The following is a 12,166-nucleotide window of genomic DNA, read 5'->3' as shown; positions in this document are numbered from 1 at the left end:
TCAATACAATACACGACAGGCTAAACCTTACCCTTGAAATCACAACAGACAACCAGATTAATTTTCTTAATCTCACTATTTATACAACAGACACAAATTTAAATACCAAGATTTTTAGAAAAAACACGCACACCGGTAAATATCTACATTTCACTTCACATCATCCCCTTAGTACCAAAAAAGCTGTCCTACACAACCAAATCTACAGCGCTATCAAATTCACCTCTTCACAAAACGATCTACACAATGAACTTCAATACCTTACTGATAAATTCATAGCCAGGAGCTACCCCCCTCAACTCATCCAACACACAATATCCACCGTTAAAAACAGTATTAATAACCCCACCAGACACAGTAACAAGACAAATACTCGCATAGTTCTCCCTTACCATAGTGAACTCGCAGCACAATTCCGACGTACATTCAAAGATACCGACATCTCCCTCACCTTCTCCACTTACAATAAACTAGGTTCCCTATTTAATTCTTATAAAGATACACACACATATCCCATCAACAATCTCAATAATATATCTCATAAAATGCCAACCAAATTGCGACACCTGTTACATCGGCAGCACTACCACCAAATTTGGTTCTTCCAATGCCCGCACATACTACCACTTCAACAGTTTCAGGACAAGTCAATCCTGCACTGAGTTAACAATCCATGCTCAAACCCACAACCACACCCCCCTTGTTGACTCTGCCATCACTATTATTAAACTTAGATCGAGCTACAGAATTCTTCAATATGAAGCCCTCACCATCGAATGGTACCAACACCATTCCAATCTCAACATTATTAACGCTAAACTTCCCTTCAACCTTTCACTGGCCTGGAACCTCTCGCGGCTAAAGTTCCCGCGTGTCAAAAAGAGCATCACGAGAGTATAGATAAACTTTAAATACAACACGCGCTCACTTCTTTCCCATTTGCCAACTGATGACGGTTTATTCAGTGAAAGTCCCTCGTAACGACTATTGGCACCACCGATCTTCTCTCTTTTTTTCATTCGCGTCTTTTAACCTCTTTATGACAACCAAGGATTGGAGATCTGCATTTCTACTTCCTTGCGCTCATTTTAAAATCTGTTTAAAATATTTTCACCCCATTCCCTGCCTTAGTTCTTTTTAATGCTTCTTCCAACCTAAATTTAGCCACCATCTACCAAAAAAATTTATTGCAGATTTATACAAGGTGAGTACCGTTTTATAAGCATTTGCTATTCATTTTTTAGTCATATATTGTAAGGTTGAAGAAATTAATTTTGTTGTTGTTTTCTATTTCAAGGGAATATTTTAGTCTGTCGTGTATTGTATTAAACTTAATGAAAAGATTGTCAATGGAAGGCTTGTCTCCTATTAACAACACATCATCTGCATAAAGCACATATAGCTTAATACTTGTGGGAAATGGTTGGAGGACTTGGTTCTCAATAGTTGCTAAATAGATTTCGGATAAGGGGGCTGAAATTCCTAATCCCATGGGGAGACCAAATATTTGTTAGAATATTTGGTCCCGAACCGGAAGTGTCTGGCATCAAATAAAGCCGTGGCAAGTTCCAAAATGCTGTTTATACTAAGGGAAGTATGTTTAATTAAAGTATTGTCTGCTGCTAGGTGGTCTTGTAAAGATTGTAATGCAAAGTCTATATGTACATTAGTGTAGAGAAACGACATTGAAGGAGGCTAATATGTCTCCTCCAGAAATTGTAGTGGTATTTATATGTTCGAAGGCCTGGTTGGTGTTGCAAACTCTAAATTTTGAGAATCTTGTGAGGGGTGATATAATTTTTACCAAAAAGGTAGAAAGGTTGGTAAAGGCAGATTTACTAAAGGAAACGAATGGTCATAAGGGGAGGTCAATCTTATGCAGTTTAATAATATCAAAGCATGTGTGGAAGGACATTGCTATGAATTCCGATTTTTTGTAGCATGCGGAGGTTGATTTCCTTGTTTGATCTAAGTCTCCTCAAAATAAAATCCAGTTTGTTTTTTGATTTGGAAATGTTATATGCATTGTCAATTTTGTAGGTGTCTGTGTCAGAAAGGATGAGTTGCATTTTGTTGATGTATGTGTTTTTATCTAGAATGGCGGTAGTATCACCTTTATCAGCTTTCTGTATGATAGAGTTTTTTTTGTAATTTATGTATGTTTGATAGTTGTTGCCTATTCATATTGAGTTGTGATACCAGTCGAGAATTAATAATGTTGTTAGTCTCGTGTATGATTTGCCATTTATCTGGATGATTTTCTAATTTTGTTTGCCACTCAAAAATGCAGTCTTTAATGGGATAATGTTGACCTTTTATTGCAAAATTAAGCCCGTATTCTAACCTAGATAAGAATACGGGCTGGGGAAAATGGCTGTGATGAAGTATTGATGACATAAGATTGTTTAGGAGTGTGTGTTTTTTGTGTAAGATTAATTCAAATTAATCTTACACACATTAAGTGCTGCATTAATGTGTGTATATTTAAAATCCACAATTTCAGACCATGTCTGGGGTGGCACGCTTCTTTTAAGTTTAAATTTAAGATGGTGCTTGACATAAAGATGGTTTGATATTTGTCATGGAATCTCTTATGTAATTCCTCCAAATGATTGCGATTGATGTCTGATGCGTGATATGAGAATATTTTTTACAAGTCTTCTTCTAGCTGAATTTTCTGAGTTAGAATACAGGCTTAATTTTGCAATAAATGATTAGTTATGTTTCCACATGTGGTATGTAATGCTTTCAACCATTGATGTTTGTTCTGCTCTACTATCATTCTTTTGTCTTGTTTATTTTTATTTAATACTCATTTAATTAAAGTTTATTTGTGTGCGTGTGTGTGCGTGCGTGCGTGCGTGCGTGCGTGCGCGCGCACGCGCGCTGATCATTATTGAAATTGCCCACTTACAAAGAAAAGGCAGATTTGTTTCAAAATTTTCGTGCCTAACTGATGTGTATGGGTGTAAATGATTAGCATACCAAGCTGATTTGCACAATAAAATGTCCAATAACATGTCTTCTACTATCCTGACATGGTAACATGAAAGAATGTGTGTAAACATTAGCAAGAAAACAAAAGGAAAGTGAGCGAATTACCATTTAAGAGTGTGCAATGCCCTTAACACATGTAAGGCAATTTGTATACAGCTAACAAACTTTGAAAGAGTTCAGATCATTGGTTTGTCAGAAACTGGTCAACATGGTAAGTCACCATTCATATCGACCATTAGTAGAGGCATATGATGCAAGAAAGCAAGCTTATGCAGCATCAGCAAAAAAAAAAAAAAAAAAAACCACTCCCATTCCTAAGGCTCCACCTGAGCCTTAAATTTATTTAGGCTATCAACTTCCACAACAAGGGAGGTAAGTCTGTTCCACCGACCAACTACTTGCTGGCTAAAGGCAAATTTCCGCACATCTATCCTACATGTGTCTTTCCTCAATCTGAATTTATGCCCTCTCAGATGATTATTCTGAGCAAGAGGAAGAATCCCATCAGCATTGAGCATGCTCAAACCATTCAAGGCTTTATACACCTCTATCAGATCACCTCACCGGTGCCTAGTCTCCATACACATTAATTTGCAAAACTTAAGTCTTTCTTCGTAAGAGCAAACCTTTGTTCCATTCACTTATCTTGTTGCCCTTCTCTGTACTCGTTCCAGCAGCTCTACATCCTTCTTGAAATCAGGCCTCCAGACCTGTGTACAGTACTCAAGGTGTGGCCTAGCCATTGACTTATACAAGGGAATAATCACCTGCTTATCCCTGCTAGAAAACTTCCTGTATATCATTGACAAGACGCCATGAGCTACTCTTGCAGCCCGTCTGCACTGCTCAGAGAACTTCATATCTGCCTGCACAATTACCCCCAGGTCCTTTTCATTCTCTACCCCTTTCAGTGTAGTACCACAGAGTTGATACATTGTGCTCTGGGGTTGCTGTTTCCCATATGTTAGTACTTTACATTTGTCAATGTTAAACTTCGTTTGCCACCTCTCAGCCCATCTGCTCAACCTTTCCAGATCCTGTTGCAGCAGCATAGCGTCAGTAGTGTTCTTAACAACCCTGCCAACTTTAGTATCGTCTGCAAACTTGGACATTAAGCTTGATATACCATCATCAATATCATTTATAAATACAGAAAACAATAATGGACCCAACGCTGAACCCTGAGGGACTCCACTAATAACATTAGTCCACGATGAGCAGTGTCCATTGATTACCACTCTGTCTTCTCCCCTTCAACCATCCCTTTATCTATAGCAGCAATTTGCCTCCAATGCCACACTGCTCCAATTTGTGCAGTAGTCTTCCATGTGCAACAGTATCAAAAGCCTTTCTAAGATCCAAATATATAATATCAAAGTTATTCCCTGCATCCAGTTCTTTTGTGACTGCATCATAGTATCCAATCAAATTGGTCAGGCAAGACTTTCCCTTAACAAAACCATGCTGTGTCCGAGCTATAACTGAAGTCTTGTCTAGATGATTCTGCAGTGCTTCTTTAACCAGTGCCTCCATTAGTTTTTCTGGAACAGAAGTTAAACTCACAGGTCTATAATTGCTTGTGTCAGCCTTTGATCCTGTTTTGTGAATTGGGGTCACATTTGCACATCTCCAGTCTATGGGTACCTCCCCTGAGTCCAAGCAATCTGTCCTGATTATGGCTAAGGGTTTGCTTACTTCCTTTGCTGCCTCCTTTAATATAACTGGATAGATCCCATCCACCCGAGGTGCCCTTCTTGTGTTTATTTTCAACAATTTCTCCTCCACTTTACTCTCAGTTATTACAAGGTTATCTAGTTTACTGCCAGATTTGAATACACCTCTGGCATTCCCCTCGCTGAATAACTCCTCATGTGTGAATGTCGATGCAAAATATTCATTTAGTTTGTTAGCTACCTGAGCAGGATCATCAACAGTTGAACCATCGATATCAAGTGGACCAATCTGATTCATCCCCTTTCTTCTAGAGTTTACATAAGTAAAGAACTCTTTGCTGTTTTTCTTTGCATCCTTTGCCCTTCAGCTTCAAAAATCAATGATTAAACTGATAATGCTGAAGAAGGAAAAAAAAAAAGCATCCAGACATAATTTGATAAATACCACTTGGAATTGATTTGAATGGGAATGTTGAACATTCACAGTCAACAAGAATACTTTTTTTCACATCTCTGCATTTTATCTGTCCAATTGCACAAAATCAGTGGTATCATCAAATATCCCCACAGAAAAATTATTTCAAATTTGGAAATTTATTTTTAGGATATCAAATGTAGTGTTTGTGCACTTGAACACAAAGGAAAACAGAACAGTCAACAGCTATGTTAGTAGGAGTAGATAATACTTGTTATAGCAAGTATTATTTGCTATAACAAGTTTTGCCAACCTCAAATTTGAGTATAATCCTGTTCAGTATGATAGTAGGATTAGAAAACATGACTGTGAGATGAAACAGGAAGAAGAGAACAATAAATCATATCTTTTACTGGCAAGCATGAACTCCTGAATTAGCAATGGCAAACCTTTCCCAGACAAAAATAAACTGAAACACAAAACTTTAATGATTTCATATCATTGGGGGGAAGAAACACCACCATTGAAATTAGTAGGTATTATATTTAAAACTATTTACTATTTATATATATATATATATATATATATATATGAGTAATATGGAAAGAAAGTTAATAAATTGTAACAAGCTGTAACTAATACTTATGGGCCAATGCAGTTATGCATTACGACCATAATGTGTATAAAATATTTTGTATAATATTGAAGATAATAATATAGGAGGTTCTATTATTCCTACTCTATTAGTTTTTATTCTTCTTACTATCTGCATGTTTCTCTTTGCATTAACTTAACTTTAATTAATTAATTAATTATTTTTACCATATCCATTACGTAGGGGTCACCACATATATAACTCACTAGAGGGATTATTATTTCATAACGACTAGTTGTTACATTAGGTCCTGGATACGGTAGATGTGCCTTATACTTTATATTATTAATGGAAACAGTGAAAGGAGTGAAGGTGGAGTTGGGTTTCTGGTCCATAAAGATTTTAAAAACAACATTTTGGAATTCAAAAGTACATCACCAAGGGTGTCAAGGCTAATACTCAAGATTTATAAGAGGTACAAGCTAAAGATTATTATGATTTATGCACAAACATCGATCCACGATGATGAAGAGGTTGAAGAAATGTACACTGAAATTGAGAGTCTTCTAGATGAGCAGAAAACCCACTACACTATTATTATGGGGGACTTCAATGCTAAGGTTGGAAAAAGGCAAAACAGCACAGAAAGAGGAAGTATAGGAAATTTTGGAATTGGTGAAAGGAATAAAAGAGGTGAAAGACTTGTGGAATTTGCAGAATCTCAAGGACTGTCAGTATTGAACACTTTTTTCAAGAAAAGGGTGAACAGAAAGTGGACATGGACGAGTCCAAATGGATTAACAACTAATGAAATCGACTTCATCCTCACTAACAGAACAGGAGATATATTGTGAATGATGTTACCGTCCTGAATAAGGTAAATGTTGGAAGTGATCATAGAATGGTAAGATGTACTATTCTGTGATCACTTGATATAGATGTAGGAAAGGAAAGGAAAAAACTGACTCGAGTAAATAATACAAAGGTCTTTGAAATAACAGTGGAGGAGAAAAAGCAGTATGTACTGGAACTTAAGAACAAGTTTGCACTTCTGCAGACTGCTCAGGACCAAGATATCGACGAGGAATATTACAACTTTCTGAAAGTGATAAAGCCCAAGAAACCTATAGGGAAACAGAAATCCAAAGAAGAAAAAATTAGTCAAGAAACACTTGTCATGATGAACCAAAGACGACAAATGAAGAGCAAGAAAAACACTGACAGGGAGAAAATTGAGTATACTGAGTTATGCAAAGCCATTAGAAAGAGACTCAGAGAGGACATAAGAAGATTTAACACAAGAAAAGTAGAACAAGCATTAAGGGAAAACAAAGGATTTAAATCAGCAGCCATGAGCAGTAATACAGAAAGACAAATGATACTGTAACTGAAGAATAGCGATGGTGTACTTATAAACAGCAGAAAAGGTTTTTTTTTTTTTTTAAGAACATTAGCAACTAAGGCCATATTGCTCCGTTAATATGCGGTGGTCATTCCCTGACCTTTCCACATCCTCCATATTTGGTGGTGACGGGCTCGAACCCCTGTCTAATCAAGAAGCGTATGCTACACACTGTTGCTCCTTCCCACCTGGCTACGGAGGCACCTAGCAGAAAAGGCATAATTCAAATAGCAGAAGACTACTATAGAGAATTATAGAGAATTATACCAGCAGTGGGAACATGGATTGCAAAGTAGCAACACATATGACATACCCGATATTCTTCCTGATGAGGTAGAACATGCATTGAAGAAAATGAAGAATCGGAAAGCCCCGGGGGAAGATGAAGTTACTGTAGAGTTGTTAAAATTGGGAGGAAGAGACATAACAAAAACTGGCAAGGCTCTTCACAAAGTGCATTAGAAAAGGTGTGATGCCTAAGCAGTGGAATAATGCAGTCATAGTTTTGCTGCATAAGAAAGGAGATAAATCAGAAATTGGAAATTATAGACCAATCAGCTTGTTATCCCATATCTACAAGTTGTTCACAACGGTCATTACTAACAGATTAGAAAGAATACTTGATGAGAATCAACCGAAAGAGCAAGCTAGCTTTAGGACAGGATTCTCAACTATGGATCACCTTCACGTAATATCGCAGCTAATGGAGAAAGCAAATGAATATAAAACACCATTATGCCTGGCATTTGTGGATTATGAAAAGGCATTTGACTCCATACATCATAAGGCAATGTTTCGGGCACTGGAAAGACAAGGCATAGATACTCCATATATTATGATTTTGAAGAATATATATGAGAGTGCTACATCCTTTATTAGACTAGACAAAGACAGTAGCAAATTTAAAATCGAGAAAGGAGTTCGACAAGGAGACACAATATCTCCGAAGCTGTTTACTGCTGCCCTTGAGGAAGCTTTCAGAAGATTAGACTGGTCGCAGAAAGGAGTCAATGTGAACGGAGACTACCCAAACCATTTACGATTTGCAGATGACATTGTGGTCATAAGCCACGATCCCAAAGAATTAGAGGAAAATCTTAATCAGTTATGCACAGTTAGTAAGGATTTTGGACTAAAGATGAATATGGCTAAAACAAAAATAATGATGAACAAGTATGCCACGGAAAGGGAAATAATGATTGAAGGAGCAGTAATCGAAAAGGTGGAGTCATATACTTATCTGGGACAAGTTATTAGCTGTAATAATGATAAATGGCTGGAAGTCAAGAGAAGAATAAATTTTGGATGGATAGCATTCAGGAAATATAGTCACATACTGAAGAGCAATATCCCAGTTTGTCTAAAACATAAAATAATGAATCAATGTATACTCCCCACCATGACTTTTGGAAGTGAAACTTGGGCACTCACTAAAAGAATGGAAGAGAAGCTAAGAACTACACAGCGAAGAATGGAACGAATTATATTGGGAATCAGACTGTTAGATAAGAAGAGAAACACATGGATTAGGCAGAAAACTCAAGTAAAGGACATTCTTATCAAAACTAAAGAACTAAAATGGTCTTGGGCAGGACACATAGCTCGAAGACATGATGACAGATGGACTAAGAAAATAACAGAATGGTACCTAAGAGGAGCTAGAAGAAAACCTGGAAGATAAAGGCGGAGATGGATAGATAAAATTCATGAGTTTTTGAGTAGTAAATGGATGGCCAGTGCTCAAAACAGAAGGAACTGGAAAGTTGCTGGAGAAGCTTTCATCCTGCAGTGGATTGAAAATGGCTGATGATGATGATGATGATACTTTACATTTATTCTTATTTTAATTATTAAATTATGTTCTCTGTCGGGTCAATGATGTTCAATATATGCTTACATTTATAATATCTTCCTTTTGATTCAAAAGTTTTTAACTACCTTTAATTGGTTTAGATTCAAATTACTTAATCTCTGGATTTTTATATACCTTAGCAGATATTGATCATTACAGAAACATAGAACTCCTTGTCGTTTTTTGCCCTTAGTCTGGGTGGTTGGCCCCAGTTGAAGTCATCTAGATTGTGGGTAGACAATGATAAGTTTTATATATATATATATATTTTTTTTTATTATTATTATTATTTGTTTTTTTTAAATATATTTATATTCCTTTTGTTTATATATATATATATATATATATATATATATTTTTTTTTTTTTTTTTTGTTTTTTAATTTTTTATTTATTTATTTATTTTTTAATCATTTTATGCACATTATGCTTTTCCTTGCTAGATATGACTGGTACACTACAAAACAAATTTATTTTCAAATAAAATACTTTTTTATAGTTGGTGTGTGTTTGTTTGTTATTTGGTTTTTAGGAGCATTAACAACTAAGGCCATATTGCTCCAGGGATATGCTGTGGTCATTTCCTGACCTTTCCGCATCCTCCATATTTAGTGGTCACGGGCTCGAACCCCGGTCTGATCAAGAAGCGTGTGCTATGCACTGCTGCTCCTGTCCACCTGGCTACAGAGGCGCCATAGTTGGTGTTGTTTGGTTTTTAGGAGCATTAGCAACTAAAGTCATATTGCTCCGGGGATATGCAGTGGTCATTCCCTGACCTTTCCACATCCTCCGTATTTGGTGGTCACAGGCTCGAACTCCGGTCTAATCAAGAAGCGTGTGCTATACACTGCTGCTCCTGCCCACCTGGCTACGGAGGCGCCCTTTTTTATAGTACAAATTTTGAATGGCATATATGCCAGTGTATTGTATTTTCCAGTACATAAAATTTGTGGCATATGTGCTACTAGTTCACTGTCCTAGATCTGCTACTTGCAGATCTAGGACTGTTGAATTCACAGCAGTGGTAGCTACTAGCATGAGTTCTTTGGCCTTGTGGCAAAGCCCTGGAAGAAATTGCTTGGTATGTATAATAAGAGGACAATCACACAAACTCCATTTGCATTAAAAAAAATTCAATCGAGATAAATACTCATAAAATGAAAAAATAATAATACAAAGCCCACTCAAAAAAGTTTAGTGCAAGGTGTGCAGCACCACCACTAATGTAAAACATCTGACATTTATATGTATACAACTGATTTGCATCCAAATACATTTCTTTTCAAAGCAGAAAAGAATACAAAATCTTTGAATCTCTTGAAATAAAATAATGCAAATAACATGATTTATGTCTAGTTGTTGTAAAACAACTGTTTGTAAACCAAAATTTAAAAATTGTTGCTTTTGTAAATTATTCTAAATATTTTTTTATTTGGTTACATTTGGACTATAAAATAACCTAGTGCAGAAACATAATTACACCTAAACTGAATTAAATAAAATTAATAAGGTAATCTTCATTTGGGCTTTCTTATTTATTCACTTTTTATTTCATTTTTAAAGTAAATTAATTTAAATTTCCTCTTTATATGTATATATACTTTTAAATTTTTAAAATATTAAATCATGAAAATTTAAGGTTTAAATTTTAAATATTTATTTTCTGCAGGCTTTGGAAATACTCCACTGTTGCCTGGATTTAAGTCACACACCCTTCAACGAACAAGCCCACGATCTAATAAGCCTCCAACTCCTGTACGACGAACGTCTTCTATAACTACTCATCCTGCAAATACCGCAACTGCAAATATTGTTGCTTCTGTTGCAGCCAAATTAAATAGTAAAGGATTTAGTGTTGAAAATGAAAGATCATCTGCTAATAATGCTTGTAATTTAAGAAATTCCACTCTTCAGAATCAAAACAGTGCACCACTTTCTTCATCAAAGGAAAGCAGCAGGTCTGAAGAAAATAATAGTAAGGATAATAGGGCCGAGGAGAATAATAGCAGTAACCCAAATTGTAGTATTTCTAATTTATCCAAGCCTTATTCTTCTTCAAATGAGTCTATTGAAGAAGATGTGTCTAGTAGTCGAGCTCGTCTTATTCAAGCTCTGAATGCAAATTTTAAACAACAGCAACAAAGTCACACACAATTTAAAAAGTCAAACTATTGTATAACACAAGTAACCACTCAAAAGCAGAAATCACAAGATCATGGAAGTTACCAGGCCGTTTCCAGATCTAGCTCTCCATGTTCAGTTTCTACACATGCAGATAAAAGTGGTAATCATGCTCATAGTATTGATCATGGTGATAAAGAAGTTTTGATTCAGGCACTTACTGCAAAATTTTCTCAGCAACAGTCTGGATTGCATAAAGTTCAAAGAAAACCTCTCCCAGATCAAGTGAATCACAGAAGTTCAAGTCCCAGCTCCAGAAGTACCCACCAAGTAAATCGACGTGCATCACAGCCTGCTATTCCTCTATCAATTTCTTCCCAGGTCCGGCAACTAGATATTTCAGGTGATGAGACTGTGAATGAAAAGACTTTAAAGCAATGTTTCTTAGAAGCACTCAATGCCAAATTAGCTCAGCAGCAACAGTCATCAGTTACCCTTGGATATTCAGAAAAGAATCCCAGTCAAAAGAGCTTTCACCAGAATAAATCTACAGCCAGTGAACCAAACACGTGCTCTGCATTTATTCAGCAAAAGTGGCATCAAGACGGTGGGGATGGCATTGTAGGAGTCCAGAAATGGTCAACTAGGAATGAGCTTGTTGAAAGAAAAGGATCCTGTCGAGAATCACTGATGGATCAGATTAGACGTGGAACTACATTAAGAAAAGTGACTTGCAATGATAGATCTGCACCAAGACTATCATGACGGTTGCACGTGGTTTTCATCTGCCACATTTAGTTATAATTTTTTTTATTTGGTTCACAGAAAATTATTTATAACAGATTATAATAATTTTTGTTAGGTTTACTAAATATATATAATAGAAATTTTAGTTAGTGTTTATTATTTGTTGAGTCTTTTTATTTCAGGATGTGTTCCTTACGGAAAACACCTTTTCATCATCAGTTAATTTAATATTAGGACTATTTTTATATTTTATAAAATCATTTAGATATCATCCTAGGTATCATCACCAGCTTTAACTGAAACTGAGCTGAAGATTTTCTTTAGCTGAAAATAAAGCAATTCATAGCTTGCAAAAGAAAATAAAA

General features: G+C 36.0%; 1 protein-coding gene across 1 annotated transcript in view; it reads left to right on the top strand.

The window, feature by feature from the left end:
* The window catches only part of LOC150080923 (uncharacterized), a 284,011-nt gene extending 272,192 nt beyond the window's left edge, over positions 1 to 11,819 (top strand). Inside the window, exon 16 of the mRNA XM_090380857.1 lies at positions 10,603 to 11,819. Coding sequence (XP_090236983.1) covers positions 10,603 to 11,819 — 1,217 coding nt within the window. The remainder of the gene's footprint in view (positions 1 to 10,602) is intronic.
* Positions 11,820 to 12,166: the final 347 nt, after the last annotated feature.

This window comes from Mastigoproctus giganteus, chromosome 9 (genome assembly GCF_048544385.1).
Source record: "Mastigoproctus giganteus isolate SK-2022 chromosome 9, ASM4854438v1, whole genome shotgun sequence".
Lineage (NCBI taxonomy): Eukaryota > Metazoa > Arthropoda > Arachnida > Uropygi > Thelyphonidae > Mastigoproctus > Mastigoproctus giganteus.
This window is presented reverse-complemented; position numbering and strand designations above follow the sequence as displayed.